Here is a 19,180-nt window from a genome sequence, read left to right as displayed (position 1 = left end):
TCTGCCACAGAAAAGTAATCTAAGATGCATAAAAGAGAATGCACAAAAAAAGAAATACAAGCTCACCAAGAAGAATTTCATGATATCATTATCCCTTTTATTAGGTTTTTCAAAATGCAAAAGAAACTGTCAATACTGACATTATGAGTCTTAAAAGAAACATTTAGAAAAGCTGGAAATGCAGACAAAATGTGAAGCATTTTCTTGTACTAAACAACACAGCAAAATAACACTCTACTGGCACTACTACTGGGAGACAGCTTCAGGCCAACATTGTGGTTTTTCCATATGTTGGCAACGAAGACAGAGGTTGTTAGTGACAACTCACAGGGTACTTTACAGAAATGAGCAGAGAAAAAAAAAAGAAAAATCCTAAATAATATTTGCCAAATTCTTTTCAGATATATTCTTTGGAATATATTACCTCATAATTTGAGTATATTTGTCGAGTATTAGAATTTACAAGTTAATGTAAAATTAGTAGTTGTGAGCCTCAAATACATGTTATGGGCTAGGTATTAGCTCACGAGTTAGCATCAGCCACTTAAGATCTGATTTCACATATCTAAGTCATCATGAAATGGTTATGCATTCTCTTCCCCTAAATATACCAAGGCGGTATCTGTTCTATTTCAATTTTTATGAATCTGTGCTCTATGTGATTTCAAGCCAGTGCAACTAAAAGCATTTTCAGACTGCACAGTTTGGGCAATTCTCCCTTTGCTGTTCTAAGTTGCTGCATTCTCAAATCTTAAACTGTAGCTACCACATGATCGAATTTAACAGTGATCATAGCTGCTCATGAAACACCTGCAGTGAAACAGCACCAGTCAGGAAGGGTGTTAGTGTCATCAGCCAAACCCTGTGGTAGTGTCCAGCTTGGCCTCTCCAAGTTATTTCATAGGCACTATCTTAGACATGATCAAAAGGATTGGACCATCAACTACTTGGCTGAACAAATAACATCCAAAGAGACTGAAATTAGTGCTGGGTGAGCCTCAAGGTAGGTAAGGATGGTGCCAAGAGCAGTACAGGTAGGGTTGCATGTAGGATGCAACTGGGAAGGAAGTTAAGGTGCCCAAGATTTTGATTTTAGAGCACTCAGGACAAAGGGRAAAAAAAGAATCATTTAAAAAAAAGAGTGTAAGAATGGCTGGATGAAATACACAACTGAAACAGCTCCAGAAAACAAACTAATCACAGGTTTTATCCTCATTATGAGCAGTCGCACAGCATTTAAGCAGCCAGTTGAGACATGCTGTCACTGCGTGCTCATGATGCAATCAGCTCTGCACAATTGATCCATATGTGGGGACCCGCTGGTAGAAGTGATGTTCTGCAAAAGCAGAAATGCCTATCCATATGGAGCTCGTTGCAAGAACGAGCCTCTTTACATTCCTGGTTAGATTTCTCACTTATCCTCATTATATCTTAATGAACATTTGCAGGGATCAAGTATTCCAAGCCAATTCCAATTTTTATGCTCTCCAAAGCATTTTTTAGTGCTCCATCAAAAATATTTCAAAGATTTAGGTACAGATACTACTATTTCCTGATGAAAAGATTTGAGAAGTTAATATTTTTCAAACAGTCTTGTATTTCCCCCCAAAATTAAATTCCCTAGGGGACTACTGATGTTTAATGAGATGTGTTCCAAAATTCAATGGGAGAAAATTGTTTTGTGCAAATAAAGATTTTATGTTCCTCATTTTATCACGTCATGTTATTCAAGATCATCATAAATCTGAAAATTTAAGCTTATCACATTACTGACTGTTTTTTTTTTTTTTAAATGTGCATAAAATGTACTCACTTTAGAGGAATCTGTTCCTTAGAATGACATGACTCTCATAATCTCTCTTATTCTCAGCTGTAAAATATTTCCTTTATGGAGTTAAATTAATTCTTCGGCATTTGAAAGCTGTAGTTTAAGAATTCAGATGGTAAAATACACCTCCTTCTATGTATTACTTACCCAGATTGACTCAGGATAAGAGTTTAGGTTAATAATAATAATAATAAACCACCGAAGCCTTTAAATCAAAGATTAACAATTAACAAGCTGCTAATAACTGCTTTATTGGATTGGAAAGCAAAATGCCAGCTGCACAGAAATTCACAATATTTTTTTAGACCGGGTAGTATGAAATATTGAACCTGAAAATCGCCACTACTTCTTCAGGCAGAAAAGTTTTCTTGGAACTAGACCAAGCTTAAACAATAGGTCACAGAGCACTGCAGTCTCCAGTCTTCTGTTTCAAAGGAACAGGAAAAAAAATAAAGACTGAAAAATATGACCAAAAAAATGTATTTTAATCTAGACAGCAAAACAGAACTGTAACCATTCATATATATGTACATATCCTACTCCCCTTGTTGCTTCTAATCCTTAGCTATTATAGAGGTATTATGCTGTCACTGTTTAATGTTTACATCTCATCTAAATAGCTCTTTGAAATTCCTACTTACAGACCTAATAAAACACACAGTGTGTCAAAGATGTACCCACAGTATAAGCACAAACTATAAGTTCTGTCTATTTTTTTGAAAAAGACTGTGTGATCATAGGGTTGACAGTTACATTTTAATATTCATGTACATGGAAGTCCATGAAACTGCAACTGAACCCTCAACTTCGGTATTTTATGAGTTTTCATTGCTTTGTAATGGTTTCTTACTAGCACATTTTTGTTCTGGGCGTACTATGTAAAATTGTCTTTTTCTCTCCAAAGGTTCCCAGTATAGTTAGCTGTGCTAACATGCCTGAATAAATAAAAAGATTTTCTATCGAGAAGTATCTAAGAACGCCTCAGATCCTACCGAACTGGTAAAATGCACCAGTCTGAAACCAGATGATTTTTAACCTCAAAACCTACGTGAGAGCTTGGATGGGCACTCAGAAACACCCTCCAGCATTCGTACCATGGGCCCACTGAAACCGAGAGCAACCAGGCAAGGAGAAGAGCTTCTTGGAGAGGACTGTTTCCAAGCTCCCCTGCACTGCATCTTGCTCATGCACCTCAACTGCTCTTTCAAGGCCTAAAAATAAATTCTCTTGCAGACAAAGCTCAATCTCATAAAGTTCAAACACAGACATAAAAGTTCAGAAGAACACTCCGGAAAATACATTATCCTAAAAGAGAGCTCGTGTTTGAAGTTCAGAGAGGACATGTTTCTTGTCTGGAACAGGCTGGATCACAACTGATAATGAGGCAGCTTTTGAGTACACGTCCGTATGCATCAACTATATCCTCCTGAATTAAAGCAAACAGTGTCGTTCTCACCTAAAGGGAGAATGTCTCTTCTCTGTTCTCATCTTTGGTGAGTCTTCTACCTTCTTCTATTGGAATATTTTTAAAATGCTAATGCTAATCCCTGCCCTTTTTTTCTTGCTTTTCAATCCAAGGCTCCCCAAGCTGCTTTATGATAGAATCCAATCATCCTTAATTTTTTTTTTTTTTTTTTGGAACTATAGAAGATTTTTAATTAAACAAATAAAGATAAAACAGCAACTAGGTTACAGGAATGCACTAAGCTTGTAAGGATCATTCAGGTCCATAACAATTAAGGAACCTAATTGAAGCTTGCAAACACCAGGGCTAGATTCACTGCAGTCAGTTGTGACAAAAAGGCAATTTCAGGGGAGTGCCCCTGATCCTTAGAGCGATATAGTTTGCCTACCCTGGCTCCAAACATTATTTCCAGTATTTCCAGACTGTCATGCTAAAAAAAAAAAAAAAAAAAAATCTTGGACAGAATTCCAAGAGAGAACAAGATAAAAGCAAGGCCTGGCTTCCTCGGCTTCTGGAGTGCAAAAGCAGCTTGCCTGTCCCTAAAGCAACTGCTTCAGGTTTCATTGCCAGCAACGGCAGTACTGCATTGCAAGGGACAGCTTCTGCCTGTTCAGATATCTGATAAAAACAACAAAAAAAGTCTTCGACTACTCAGTTTCTATATTTAAATAGATATTTCTTAATTCATATTTCTTCCTCCTGTCAAGAACTATGATCTGCTCCCTATCTGCGATGAGCAGACACACGCACTTACCCATTCTCGCACAGTTTTCACAGCTCGGACAGTTTTAATGGGTTTGTAACCGCAGGTTGTGTTGATACACATATTAGGATATTTTGACAGGGCTGATAAAACCTTTGAAATCTGACGTTTCAGTCACCCCAGAGGATACATTAAATCTTGCTAAAAGGAAGCTAAATGGAGAAGCTAACAGAGCTAAACGTGTGCAGACAGCATGGTAAGCAGAGATACTGCAGGCCCACAGCAAATAAACACCACAGAGCAAAAAGGATTTGAGAAAGTGGAAAAGGAAGCCAGTCTAGCTAAAAAACAGGGGATGGGAGGCTATTAGAAGCAAGAAAACATCCTTTGGAAAGCTGGAATAATGTCCAATGAAGGAAAGGAAGTAGAAAGGCTCATGAGCTACTGCAGGTTAAACAAAACAAAAAAACAAAAAAACAAAAAAAGCAAATTCAAACCGCAGCAAAGTAAGCTGAATGAGAACTTGATGAATGACTTCCAGAAAAAAAAAATAAAATAAAAATGAAAAATTAAACAAAAACCCTAAAAACTAACAATAAAACCTTTTACGTGCAGAGCTGGAATGTAAAGCCTGCCGGTCTCTTTGCTTAATTCATGATCAAATAATAAAAAAGTATCTAGAACAAGAGCAAAAAAAAAAGAAAAAAGGTATTTTTGAGATGTGCACATGTGCACACACTCACAAACTAGACTTTTTGTCCAATGATGTTCTGAGTTTACACAGTACACTACCCAAATTCTCAAATTTATGAAGAAAAAAGTGTATGTATTGAATATAAGAGCCTACCTCTCCATCTCAGGAAGTTCCCAAGCCACTCTGCAAGCTGAGAAAATATTCTGTAAACCTGTGCCCTTATGTGTCTGCCCTACTCCTACACTCCTTCTTCTGCATTTGCTCTTGGGTACAGGTTGAAGGAGGACGCAGGTTTCCCTCCGAGGCATGGGAATGAGACGAATACAGATGGGCCTAAAATTTAGATTGATTTAAAGTAATCACCTTGCTACAAAACTCTTTCCAGTCCTGTTTCAGAAAGCAGGTCCAAGTCTGAAAGTGAGTGTCACACCATTACTTAAAGCTCCCTCAAAGAGGAGCTGGCATCTGCCGTTCTGTGGACTGCAGGCTCCAGTAAATCACAAGACCTTGTGAACTGAACTGACTACACAGCCTTACCTTGAACTGCATATAGTTTTACATTTGTTACAGTCTAGCAAGGTAATCACAAAGAGAATGCCCTTTGTGTGCATATAGATGTATTAGATATGCAAAATATTGCAAAATCATATCTGCCTGACATCGGAACAATCAGATTTAGCATATGCAAGCATGGTAAATATACCCATGGTGGAGAAAAACCTTTCAAAGAAAACATGCTAATACTTTCTGACTTGTATGTCACTGATACTTTGCAAAGGCTTTATGCATTGAAGATATTTCTCCTCTCAAGGGTGGCATGGGACATTTCCAGACTGTCACCTCAGCATCCCCAAAGACCCTCCATAGCCCCAGAAATGAGTAACATCTACTTCTTTTAGTATGCATCAAATAATAAACCTCTCCTGAAATGTTTATTATGGAAGGGTCTGATAAATCAAGGATAGGGAAAGTCAGCAAAAGACTGAATAACTGCAGGAATACAAATACAGGATAACATTGTTCACATAATGGAAGTTAGCAGTATTTGCTTCATTRGATTAAGAATTACTCAGTGCTAAGGTCTGAGAGAGTATTGCACAGATTTATATTTTTAGGGAAAGTGCAAATATGAGAAAGGAGAGAATGGCTTTAATTTTGTCGCTGATATTAGCTGAGTAGTTTCAGTGCTCTGCCCAATTCTTTCCTTCTGTTATGAAAGAAGTGTTTTGAGGATTGGGTAGGTATTTACAGAACAATGCAAAAAGTTCTTTTTTAAATCCTTAACRGTTAAGTCCTTTATTAGTAAATACAAATAGTATACCCAATACTTTCAAAGTTAACGTATTTCTTACACAGCATAGACAATCATGGACACATCACTTTCAGACATATTTTTGTGCACATGTTTCCTAGACACTCTGGAAGCTCCTGATCAATAATCTACCGCCAGGAGTCAGTAAGCAGTTTTCTGAAGCTGTTCAAGAGGTGAAGCTGAAAGCTTTTTTCTGTAAAGGGAAAGTGAATTACACTGCTCAGTTACCCTTATAATCATTTCATATTGAGTTTTTTCTTGCTTTATTTTGGAGAAACCTGATTTGATAAGTTTACTAGATATACTGATAGACTGACTGATTATTTTTAGAAATCAAACTGTATTGCCTCTCATTTTTACCACTTAGGCTACAGTACTTGCCAATTACCGCAACTGCAAATAATACAAATTTTAAATTGCCCTTTTCAGTGAATATATTTATCACTGTCATATCTCAGCTAGAGGAAGCAAGTGCAATACCAAGTGATGACACACGCTCATGAAACCTGTAGAGATCAAAGAACATGAAATAAATACGAGACACAAGCTCCAAAGAAAAGGCCTTCCGGAGTCCAAGGCCTCTATAGAAATGCTTTGAGGACAGTGTGTGCCTCCTTTTTGGCTAAATCTGTAGCAGAAATAAAAAAGAAAGATAGTTTGTCTGGTTGGGGAGCAAACGTGCATGACCCTGCTATTTTCTTAAACACTCCTGTTGCCGTTATTTTCCTGAACATCCACTCGGCACATGCAGTCACTAACACTGTGCCAGTTCTTCACTGTGTTTGACTGTACTTCACGCTGTCAATCTTCATATATCTAGCATTGTTTTAACAAGAATCTGAAGCCCAAACTGTAGGTTATTTTATATTTACATGGCCATGAACCTTGCTGTGGCCTTTCTGCAGAATCTCCATACAAAGATATACCAATATAAAGAAAAACTCAGTAATTATAACATCCTGTTTAACCATGCTCAGGAGAGTAGACCCTCAGGTCCTGAATTCAGCTCTTAAATAAACGATACAAATACTTTTAACTAGTAATTATCTGCTTTGTTTAGCAAAGACTTACTCTAAATTGCTTATCTCTAGGTTCATTTATTTTTTAACCAGCACGTGAACACCCCCCTGCGCTAAATACTGAAATACTGAAATTACAGACTGAAATACAAAAAAGGRAAAAAAAAATCCCTGAAAATGACAGGTTCAGCTTTATTTTCCTGATGCCACAAATTCATTTTGTCTCTGAAAAGTAGCGAGCTTTCAAGAATACAACTAGCAYAGTGCTACTCCACTAATGAGTATAATCAATGTTATATTTGTACACTTCTCACGCAGCTAGTTTGAAGTCAATGACCTGCATTACTATGACTTATCTGAATAGCATGTCCAGGAAGAGCTATTCCAGAATATTTCCATGTCAGAACATTTTTTTCATTACAGCTCTTTAGACCTTTTTTTTCTGAAATGAAATCATTAAAAAAATCTGTATATGAACTGTATACAATTCTTTTCTAGTTCTAGCAGAAATCATACAGTATATAATTTCTTAAGTCTTCAAGGCCTTAAGATTTATTGTCATATTAATCATTAATAGTTATACACTTAACGCTTCACAGTTGTACTTAGACTTTATTTTTTCCAGCTTCATTTTTAAAATTAAARGTATATGATACTGTAATGGATTTGGGAGAACTTTTTTTCCACCCTCCCTTGGAGCTTATTGAAATGAGGAATTCAGCACTTCTGGAATGAAGGAAGACCACTGGACAGAATGGCACAGCAGCACTAGGCAATGGTGCTACCCCAACAGCACGCACAGAAAACCTCTTCCTTTTGTATCTGCAACACTTCTGYAAATTCCAGGAGAAATTGCTCCAGCTGCAACCTGGAAAGCCACACCACAGGTGTTGGCCAGGCACTGTTTTGCTGCAACTCTATGCTCTCGGTGAGTCCATACGAACTCTGAACCTCATATTCTAGGAATTGTACTGTATTACGCACGTACCTGAAATATTATTGTAGCAGAGGATGCTTCTTATACTTCAACAGTCAACTATGGGTTCAATCAGAGGAAAAAAGTTTATTATCTAATTTGTCAAGGACAATGACTGATGTTTTCAGGCACGCCTTAGAGCTCTTGCACTCATGCATTCACTCAGGAACACTTGATAAGGACCGAATCTAACACTGAGTGACCACACTGGCAAAACAGTCTTGCTCTTTGCTTTCACGTTTTWTTTCTTCTTGCCTATATATAACCTAAGTAAATATGTCTTTCTCTTGTCTACGTAATTATGTAAATTCCCTCCAGTCTGACATCTGCTTATCTAACTCCTTCTCCAGGTAATGAGTTTTATTCTTCAATGACTTGCAGTTTTCATGTTGTCTCTAGGGTCATAATGGGAGAGGAGAATAAATACATCTGGCTGTTGCTGCTTCCATGGCTATATTTTTCTCCCAGTCTTAAGAGCTTTAAAGTTCTATCCATATTGGCCATTCCTGTTTAATTCATCATTTATTGCTATTCTTTGAACTTATGTGAAATTTGCAGCACAGGCCGATATATTAGACTCAAGCTAGCATGGTCAGAGGAAGCATGGAATTGAAATGTCTTTTCATTTTTGTTAGGACATCACAGGGTTCAGTAGTCTTTCAGTAACAAAACTAATCAACACCAAACAAATAMATAGTTCAGTTTCCAAATTAAAACAGATATAGAGCTAGCAGCAGGATGCTAATAGCTGTCAGTCATCTTGGTGCCTGGCAAGAAATCAGGAGTTACAGAGAATGTGCTTTCTCAAGAATCAGTTATTTATCCAAATTCATTTAAGCCTTGTACATCACTGTTGGAAAGTCATAACCAATGAATTGACATGTTCCTTACATGATGTAAATACACTCAATTTTAAGCATGCTACATATTGTTATCTAAAGGGTGGGAGGTTTATTAGGTAGCCTATAATAACTTGCCCCAACAAAACAGCAGATKCTGCTTTGATGGAAATGGCATAAAAACCCCTCAGATAAGCAGCYACCCTGTCCTGCAAGATGCTGATTTACTACCTCAGTGCAGAGGGARCAGAAGGTACTCAGCAGCTTGAAGGGTCAGGACTTAAATATCTCATGTTCATAAAGGGTTTTCATTCAGAAAACAAAATCTTTTACAAGCAATTAATTAAGCTCATGATGCCTCTGTGTGCTAAAGGAATAAAGATTTCTGGATTTTACAGAAATTTGATTGCAACATTCAATTATTTTGTAAAACCCTAAATCTTGGAACAGTATGATTACATGAAAAGATCCACTGTAGCTCTTAAAAATTAATTAGCTGCTTAAGTTAAAAAGAAAGTTGATCCAGCTACAGCTTTATGTTCAGAAATGAAAGGAAAAGAAGGGGAAAATCAATTAAAAGAAGGAGGCTTTTAGACAAATCTGATTGTTTTGACTGCCTTGACTTATTTTTGTGCACTGAGTAAAAGGACACGGTAAGGACAGCACAGAAAAGTTAAGCACCTTTCCCCTCTCTAAGAGTTACTTAGACAGAATCACACAACTCTCTGTGTCAGTTACTCTATACGTTGCTCTATTCAGCAAACTGTTAATAAGATTTTCCCACCAGGCCAACTTGCCATAGAATTGTAGTTTGGGTTTTGTTTTTTTGTTTGKTTGGTTTTTTTTTAATGGACCATAGAATGTTAACATCCCATATTTCATTACTACATTTTTTTTTCATCTTTTAGGACTTCTTGAGACTAGGAAGCAGGACCTAGAAGCCCTCAGCAGTAACTCTACCAGCTATGCATGCATCTATGGAAAGTAACAGTAGATAAGGAGACCACCACAGTGACTATCAGCGGATATGTTAGGAAAAGTGGAAGTATATGGCGGAATATGCACTGCATGAGTTTCCCAGCCTAAATATAGCTCAGGAGCTTCCTTAGACAGAGGTAATATCACTGCATTTAACAGCCCTGGATGGATCTTTCTCTCATGGAATTACTTAGATATGTTTATAGTCCTCGGATATTGGCACCCCCAAGATTTTGTGTTCCAAAGTTCCCCAGTTATACACACTTCTGTGCAATTAAGTACCCTGATTTGTGCCTACTGTTCACAATGTCATTTAACCTCCCCTAATTCCTACCTTGAGAGCAGATATTGTTTACAATTAAACAGGAGCAGGAACATGTTCGTGCACATTATAAATGATTCAAACTGGAAGACGTAAGGCCGGCATCACCATTAAGGCCACAGTACAATATAATATACACAAGCAAACACTGCAGCTGCTACCTGTAGCTTCACTGAAATGGGAGAGAGAATTTAAGTCTACGTAAATGCCAAACAGAAAGGCTCTACTGAACCTGTAGGCTTTTAAATACAAGTAGATCACAAATAAAATAAAATAAAATAAAATAAAATAAAATAATAAAATAATAAAATAAAATAAAATAATAAAATAATAAAATAAAATAAAATAAAATAAAATAAAATAAAATAAAATAAAATAAAATAAAATAAAATAAAATAAAATAAAATAAAATAAAATAAAATAANTAAAATAAAATAAAATAAAATAAAATAAAATAAAATAAAATAAAATAAAATAAAATAAAATAAAATAAAATAAAATAAAATAAAATAAAATAAAAGCTATAGAAACTGCCTGTGCCGTTTTTCACCTGAAGTGATGTTCAGCATTTCTGGAGACCCACTGATGCTGCCTTTAGCATGACCACAGAGACACCTGGTCACCTCCCAAACAGGTAGGGCTGATCCCACCACAGCATGGGGGAAGCAGTACTTGAGCCGCACAAAAGAATACAAGTCCCTTTAGCAACCAGTGAACTACCTTGGAAATGCTGAAAAGCCAGGGTTTGTTTGGGCCTCCAGGGATCCTGCCCTTTCCTCCTCCCTCTGTGGCATTTCTGCTCTGGATTAATTGGGCATTCAGGTGGATTCAGCCCCGACTCAGGCACTGGAAGAATGCTTCAATTCTGCAACAGGGACACCATGTCTTTCGATGGGAAATGTAATCTTTAAAGAGACATCAGACACCTTTCTGGTGGAACACAGCATAGGTGCTCTAGGATGCTACATGTTGCATGAAAAGCACATRATGTGTGCTTTTCATTTTCTTTCCTTGCCTGGAAACAAAGCCAAACATTTAACCAGTTGATCCATCAAGGCATGACAAATTTTTAGCAGTCAGTCTGCAGGCTCCGTCTCATTTAGACGCTAAATTCTCCATCTTTTCTATCTTCATTGTTTTTTCTTGGGCGGCAGCAAAAACCTAACACTAGCAATGAACTTCATAGCAACTYTGAAAAGCTAAGAGCAACGCTTAAACATGCAACAAGAAGGTGAGAAGGGGAGGAACAACTACATGGCAAGCCTATAAGAAAACTCAGAAATGGGACTTGGCATGTAGGTCGCAGAAGGTGACATGTGATTTACTGATGATAAGAAAGGGTCCACCTAGTACTTCCAATGCTGTCAGTAATAATACTACGACTGAGACACCTTGACTCAGGGGAATCAGACTGCCYGATAAAGACCTCCTCAGAACAGGTGTCTTATTTACTGAACTAATTCCTTTGTGATGACCTTGATCAATAACAGCAGAAACAAACCAAGTGACACTTGCACGTTCTTCTGAATTTTAAAAACGCTTTAAAAACCTTACCTTACCAAATGCATGAGTCCATGCTGTCAAGTTTCAACCTATTTCTCAGCACGCTTTAAAGCATACAATGCTGCTATTGCAACACCAGTTTCCTTTAACCAAGAATACACTCCCTTTCCAGCCTTGGGAGTTGGATTACTGCTTAGTAAAACAGGGTGATGAAACTATTATTGCTGAATTGTGCATGATTCACAGTTTGTAATAACCAGCGCCAAATGTAAAATTCAAATTTACATTCTCATAATCAAAGGTCAGAAAAAGACAGCAAGAATGGGTTATTATTCATAGCAGTTAAAACTATACATTTGCAATAGCTCCTGTATATAATTCCTAGATCAGCAGTGACTACACCTGTAAAGAATGTGATATATGTAGAATTATAGATTTATGGCTGCTTGTACAAATCCTACTACACTCCCCTGCAACAAAAGCTTTTTTTTTCGTGCAATATTTATGTGCTGTTCCTCAGTAAATAGTTCTCCAAATATTTAAGCTCTTCCTTTTGCAGAAGAGAAGAGTGAGCAACAACAGACTGGCCCCCCAGCATGGGAACGGCTCCTGCCAGAACTCCAAGTAGACAAGCGAGGCAAACTGTGCCATCCTTGCCCTTTAGCCAAAGGTAGCTTCTGCTGGATGTAAACAAAGCAGCTTTTAAAAAACATTTCTTTGTCTGAAACACTCCATTTAAGACTTGCCTGAGCAACAGTAACTGAATTATTGCAACTTGAGGAGTGCCCAGTAAAACGCGACGGGCACAGATAGACGTGGGGGTTGTGTGTAAAACTCACCTCAAATACTCCTTCTGCTAATCCCTTAGGGTCTGGCAGATCTAAGCCTTCTTAGAACCAGTCAAACAGAAGGCAGAAACTAGTCACTTGAACAGGTATCCAAAAAGGTCATCATAATGACAGCGTGAAAACCTTTAAAGCTGATCCTACACATATGTCTTTGAGACAAGCAGACTTAGAGGAAACATAAGACCTGTAAACTAACCCTTGCCATAAACGAATATGTTCAAAGTCCACTTTCTTATAAATAAGTACACCTATGTAAGCTGAACTGTGAAGCACACATGTAGAGTACCAATTTACAGTATATTTTATTCTCACTAATCTTGTTCGATCAGTCATTACATCAGAATGGGGCACTTTTACATTTTTACCTTTTGAATATTATGTTTAGTAAGAATGTCATGCTCTTCAGGATCACAGAATACAAAAGACTTAAGCTTTAATTAAGAGCAAAATGACCTTGGATAGCAGAAGCTTGGCATAAGGAACAGGTTGGAAAAAAAAAGAACTTTTATTGCACTGTGTGAAAGCAAAAGCAACACCTTATTGGCATAATGACAGCATTATTTATGTATTTTTCATGTACCATTTTCACAATGCTGTTTCTATTAAATCATTGAGAATAAACATCTATGTTCATTTACTAATCTTTTTCCCAATTAGGATCTCTCAGAATCTGTGTACAATAGTAATTTCACTTCTTCTCACTTGCTAGCATCTTAATTAAAATCAGCTTATGTTGACTTTCATTTTTACCGTATAGCTGCCTATTTTACATCTTAGCACCTTCACGACCCCCAGAGAGTCATGAGCCTTTAATATTTTATTTTGACCTTGTTAAGTTACTGGAACCATCAAAGATTTCTCTCCTTTCCTTGGTAAGCTCTTTTTATCCTTCTCACAACACACTGTAGGTACAAAAACACCTAGTTGAGAAATCTTTATACAACATTTATCTGATCATTTATTTTAAAAAGCAGGCTTTGCACCTTTTAGTTTATGACAAGAATTGGTTTACAAATCGTAAACTGCATTATTAATTGAATGAAGATCACAGGTTCAATGATACTTAGCGGCCTTTTCTTCCCTGAGCTTCAGGACAGAAAAATGTATTTTTCTATTTAAAAAAAAAAAAAAAAAATCAATAATTGGTATTTTTTCAAAGAGGGTTTTATAGCAGTATTTTCTACATAGAATTTCAAGTCTATAAACACATAGGTGATTTGTAGGGAGAACCAATGTTTTTTATTAAAGCAGCTGGCACAGATGAAAAATAAAAACATCCAGACATACAAACCTTTCTTAAGGTCTGTAAGAGAAAGAGTTTCAGTGGCATCATTCAGTCTAACAACAGGTCCTACTCTGGATGCACTGACCACATGAAGCAGCAATTCAGATGAAAAACAAGAAGATGCACAGGTACCTCCTTAGCCCCCATTTCTCCATCACTTGCTAATTTATCTTTTGAATTCACAGAAAAGACAAAATATTGGGAATACTGGCATTTATTTTTACGTATTTGGCTTGGGTCGGCATTCAAATTCTTCTAGCGTTAGTAAGAATAAGAGTCAATAATAAAACAGGTTGGTGGGGAGAAGAGATTAGGCTTATTTTAGGAAGAAAGAAGCATGAAGGAAAGGGACCAACATCATACAAACATGTACAGTCCTCATTAGAGGATAAGGGAGGACACGTAAAAGCAGATGCTGCTTGTGGTTGAATCAGCACTTCAGCTACAGAGAGGAACAAAATTTAGGAGCTTGCAAGGCATAAAGCTAATAGATCACTTGGGCATTTGCTGTGGAAGAGATTATGGGAAGGTAAAGTGGAACTCCCAATGGAAGTAATTATAATTTCAGCACTTCGTATTCTGTGCAGATTTACCCAGGGATCCAAGGAGAATACTTAATGTAACTGCTTAAAATGCTCACCTTCTCCCCACACACTATATCCCCTTCTCCCTAGCCACACACAAACATGAGTGCTACTAGTCAAACAGTGGCTGAAGTTGTCACCAACAGCAGAGCTATACGTGAAGAAATGCAGTACAAACATCCACTGCTCTCCTGCAAGAAAGATTTATTTTGCTGCCAATAAGAGCTGGCTTACTGGGGAAAAAAGAAAAAAAAAAGAAACAAAAAAAGGAAAAGAAAAAAAAAACACCTTTATGAGCTCCTCTCAGGTCAGACCCACAGCAAGTACCAAACATCATTGAACCTACAATTCATTGCATGAGAGCAGGTACAGGGACAAGTATCAAGGCATGCTAATTCAAAGAAGAGATTCTCTTGCTTAAAGGCAAAGCAGTAACAGATTCCTAAGTGCTAACACCTGTTTTAACACTAATTTATAACTGAAGTCATAGCTCTGCAGGTGTGCTGGCTTGCTAGTTGTAAAAGAGTTAACCAACCCTCTTGCTATGCCACCATGCAGGTAGTGCTTGGAAAGGACTTTCCAGGACGGAGCCAGTTCCTCTTAAGCAGAAATGAGTTCAAGTGAAGGCCATAAATCCAACTTGCACATTTGAAAAAGGTGTAAGTGGGCAGGCAAAATACCTACACCATAAAATGCCCATGCATCCCCATTAAATATATTTGAATTGGTATTTTACATCTTTTCTCATTTACAAGAACCTGTAGAACACATAAAGAGCAATATTACCTCGCAAGTGGCCCAATGCAGTAACATATTCTTAAGCTTCAGCAAGTCAACATTATGAACAGACTTTTTTTCCCCTCAGAGTTTGATTTGACTGTTCTGTTCCTGCAACAGACCTGTGCTCACCTGTGTACTGAATAGGTGCTGCTGTGAAGGAAGACAGGAGTGAGGAACACTGTGCAAGGAAGGGTAACAGTGTTTTGAGAAAGTCATGCAATCATTCCTTTTAAAGAAAAAAAAATGGAAATTCCCATCTGCTATTCAAATATTGATTTCCACCACTATCACTTAGTAAATAAACTTGCGCTTACGCCATGTAAGACCAGTCCTAGGCTAACCCTTGCATTTCCACACAGGAGGCTAACCAAATTCTGGATCCATGCAGAAGGAAGCTGCAGATGCTCAGCAGCAGCCTCTCTTTAAGCAGCTTGACCAAAACCAAGCTCTCAGACAGCTCAACACATGTGCACAGGCAGGGCAGGCAGCACAGCAACCATCACTCCCTGAAGTTCCTAAAAGAAACAAGTCACCTAGACTGCTGAAGTATCATTTCCCTGTGCTCAAACTTACATACATCTCAAGCACTCAAATTTAAGGACAAGAGCTGGGCAGATCTTCTGCTGTTACCTCAAAACAACAATTTTGTTACCTCAAACCACACTGACAGTGGTGTCAAATTAAGAAATTGTMTTTATATGCTCCTAAAATGAGCAGGTCTATTTCTTCTCACAGTGCTGGTGCATCAGCTCTCTCTTTAAGGCTACAATCATTAAAATGTGTTTTGCTGAAGCTCAAAATGCACTTTCAAACCCAGAAATTGCACCTAAATTATTTCAGGATCTGAAAGCACCCTGTGAATAACACCTTAATTTGACTCCAGAAGTTCCCTATGAGGCAGACAAACACTGTAGAGCTTTTAAAGCTGAGCAAACGATCCAGCAGTGCATGACATGACTTGATCAAGGCAAAGCATCAAGCCAGCGGTAGAGCTGAGTCCTCCAGCTTGTATCAACCACCAACTTTGCTTCCTTCTCCATTAGTAAAATGTACCGTGATACTGTAACATTCCCTTTTCTGCTGCATAGAAATAAGTATATCATCAGTAGTCTTCATCTTGGTAAGTTGAACATGTAGATGAATTCTACCAAAGTCAATTTAAAAGCAAGGCTGTGTGGTTAGATTAAGCAAAAAAATATTCAGAACTCAGACTTGCTGAGTTCTGAGAACTGAAACCACAGACAGCCAAAATACGGCTGCTCGCACTCAGATATGGTGAGCCTGCTAATATTGGAAACTTTATCATGGTGTAGCAAATTCAGCCTCTGACTAGTATGCACACAGAAAAACCACAGGCCGACTGCACTGTAGCAAAAGCAGACCACATTCTACTAAGTATTGTAGAGATGGACAGTGAAGGGCCATCAGCTGCCTTGTGAAACAACACTTAGGTGGATGTGGACGCCAGAGCTGGGTGCAGRTGCTAGATGTTAAGTCTCACCATGGGAAGCGCCTGTGCTGGGTGCGAAGTGCCAGGTTCACTTGCTGAATCATCAGAGCGAGCTGGTATCAAATGCTCCCACCAAGGACATCCCTGAACTTCCAACCGTACTTGGAGTTCAGGTGCTTGAACCCATCCATCAACCCGGGAGGCAGATCCTGTGGTCAGCGTGCAGCATAGCCTGAGGGGATCCAGAAACACACACTGAGCAGCACTTCTGAATCCCCTCCATGAAAGCTGGAGCACCAGGCAAGCAGGGATCTGAGATTCAAGGAAGAAGTTTGAGGTTCGTGGGGCAGGGAAAGGGAGCAGGCAGCAAATGCACTTCCTCATCTGGACAGAACACAGAGGAAGATGTGATCCTGTCTAAGATGCCAGGGTTATTTCTGGTTTTATCACGTAACTTTGATGTAAAAAATGTAAAGAAAAAAACATAAGCGATCCATAAAATGAAAACCACATTGCTTGAACGAGTGCCTTATCCAGTAGGCTACTGAGCCAGGTTGACTTACACATGTTTTCATCCTGGTCCTATCACTCTTGCATCCTGAGCATGAACACAAAGCAGAACAGCAGGTGCCTCTTTCTAGCTACTTTCTGGTTAAGGATTGCCTTTTATTTATTTATTTTTAAACTACTATAAGGGCTCACAATAAATACTTGTTTTCCAGCAGCTGGTTCTTCCTGTGGATCTTGCTGCAAGCATGCCACATGCAGACACCCACCCCAACACGCACAGCAAATGCAGAAGTCACCAACACCATCTTTGTGAAGAAAACACAGTCCTTCGCTGCCTTTTAATTTTGCTTCTATTTTATACAGTTGCCCTGGCAGTGGAAGGAGCCTGTCTGCTTTGCGCAGCGCCTATTGCTACGTTTAGGAAAAGCGCATTCTTGCAAATTCCCAGCTCGGCGCCTCAAAGAAACCAGGAGCACCTCGCGTCCCGAAGTTGCTCCCGTTTATTCCCGCAGCCCGTCCAAACGCCAGCGCGCCTCTTCTCCGCCAGCTCCTCTCCCGCCGCCCCCGCCGCTTCCATCTCCCAGCCGCTGCTCTGGGCACCGCGGCGCGACTTTCCCGGGATCGGGCGGCTCCGAGACACGGAGCCTCCGCGCTGCGCGGCCGGGAAGCGGCCCCGCTGCCCGCGGCTCCGTCCGTCGGGGCTGGCGGTCGCCGAGCCCGCGGCGATTGCCTGCGACACCCCGGCGGTGCTGACTCTGCCCCGGACTTCTGAAGTACTCATGCCTTTGGGGCGCCGCCAAAAAATAGTAATAATAAATAAATAATAAATAAATAAACAGGGGCACGCTTCGCTAAAATGGAGGGGGCGGGAGAAGGATAAACGCCGATCTTGCCAGGGGAAAACTTACCAGAGGAGACGGACGAGCCGGACAGGCTGGAGTTGCTGGACGCTGCCATGCTCCCTCCTGCTCCCGCTGCTGCTCCCGCGTGTCCGGCGCTCAGCGGCGGGCCCGGCGGCGCTGCCCGCTGCTGCGCGGCCGCCCGCCCATCCTTTATGTTTTCCTCAAAGCCCTGCGCTCCGCGCAGCGCGGAAGCCGGCGGAGCAGCCGCGAGGGGCTCCCAGCAGCAGCGCCCCCTCCCGCCCCGCTCCGCGCCGCTCCGCGCCGGCCTCCGTCCCCGCCTCCTGCGGGCACCGCCGGCTGCGCGCCGGGACCCGCCGCCCGCACAAAGGAGGGCCGAGACGCCCCCTGCCCCGCAGCCCTTGCCGGGCACCCGGCCCCGCGCTGCCCTCGGGGCCCGTCCCAGCCTCGCGCCCTCCCTTTGTCTCCCGCGGCGTTTCCCGGGCTCCCTTCCCGCCTGGCAGCTCCCGCCCTCACTTTCCCCCCACCCTCCGTCTCCTGTTTGCTGCTTCCTTAAAATCCAGGCCAGCTCCTTCCCAGCCCGTCTCACCAGCGGGACGAGACTGCTGGCACCGGCCAGGATCATCCTCACGCACTGCCCAGCGTCCTAATGGAAGACGCGAAAGGAAAAGCGCCCCGAAGCTCTCCTCTCTTGACTACTATTTATTGGTCTTTTTATTATTATTATTATTTTCCCCCCACCATGCAAGGAGGGCGCGAAGGCTGGCGGAGCGTGGTGGGCCGTCACAGGGGTGTGAAAAGCAAGCGGCACGGCGGGTGCTGCGGGCAGGACTGCTGCCCGCAGCGCTGCTGCCTTCGCCGGGGCGGCTGTTTCGTAACACGCCGTGAAAAGTTGTTTCCTGCAGAGCCAGGAATGGACTCTCTTGTTCCTCGTACTAACCGAGCCTCAGGCACTGAGCTGCAGCGCTCTGCTGAATGAGCCCGCCAGCTACGTGCCGTGTCTATAGCTTGCACCCATTTCCCCATCCACCCCCCAAAAATCCGGATTGCTAAGGCCCTACACTCAGCTCCTGTTTTTTTTCCCCCCATTTCCCAGGAAAACAGGTATCGAGACCCCCTCTAGTGGCGGAGCCGTAGAGCAGTGACAGCTGTTCCTGCAGCAAGGAGCTGGGGGGCTCCCCCTGCATCTGGGATTCACACCGGGAACTATAGGGTTGCATCGGA

The 19,180-nt window shown here is 40.5% G+C and overlaps 1 protein-coding gene across 1 annotated transcript in view; it reads right to left on the bottom strand.

The window, feature by feature from the left end:
- CHN2 (chimerin 2) overlaps positions 1–18,095 on the bottom strand; it is a 150,623-nt gene extending 132,528 nt beyond the window's left edge. Inside the window, exon 1 of the mRNA XM_026050796.1 lies at positions 18,005–18,095. Coding sequence (XP_025906581.1) covers positions 18,005–18,053 — 49 coding nt within the window. The 5' untranslated portion in view covers positions 18,054–18,095. The remainder of the gene's footprint in view (positions 1–18,004) is intronic.
- Positions 18,096–19,180: the final 1,085 nt, after the last annotated feature.

Source organism: Nothoprocta perdicaria, unplaced genomic scaffold (genome assembly GCF_003342845.1).
Source record: "Nothoprocta perdicaria isolate Ctin4 unplaced genomic scaffold, notPer1 scaffold_70, whole genome shotgun sequence".
In the NCBI taxonomy this organism is placed as follows: Eukaryota; Metazoa; Chordata; class Aves; order Tinamiformes; family Tinamidae; genus Nothoprocta; species Nothoprocta perdicaria.
Note: the sequence above shows the minus strand (reverse complement) of the source record. Positions and strands in the feature narration are given on the sequence as shown.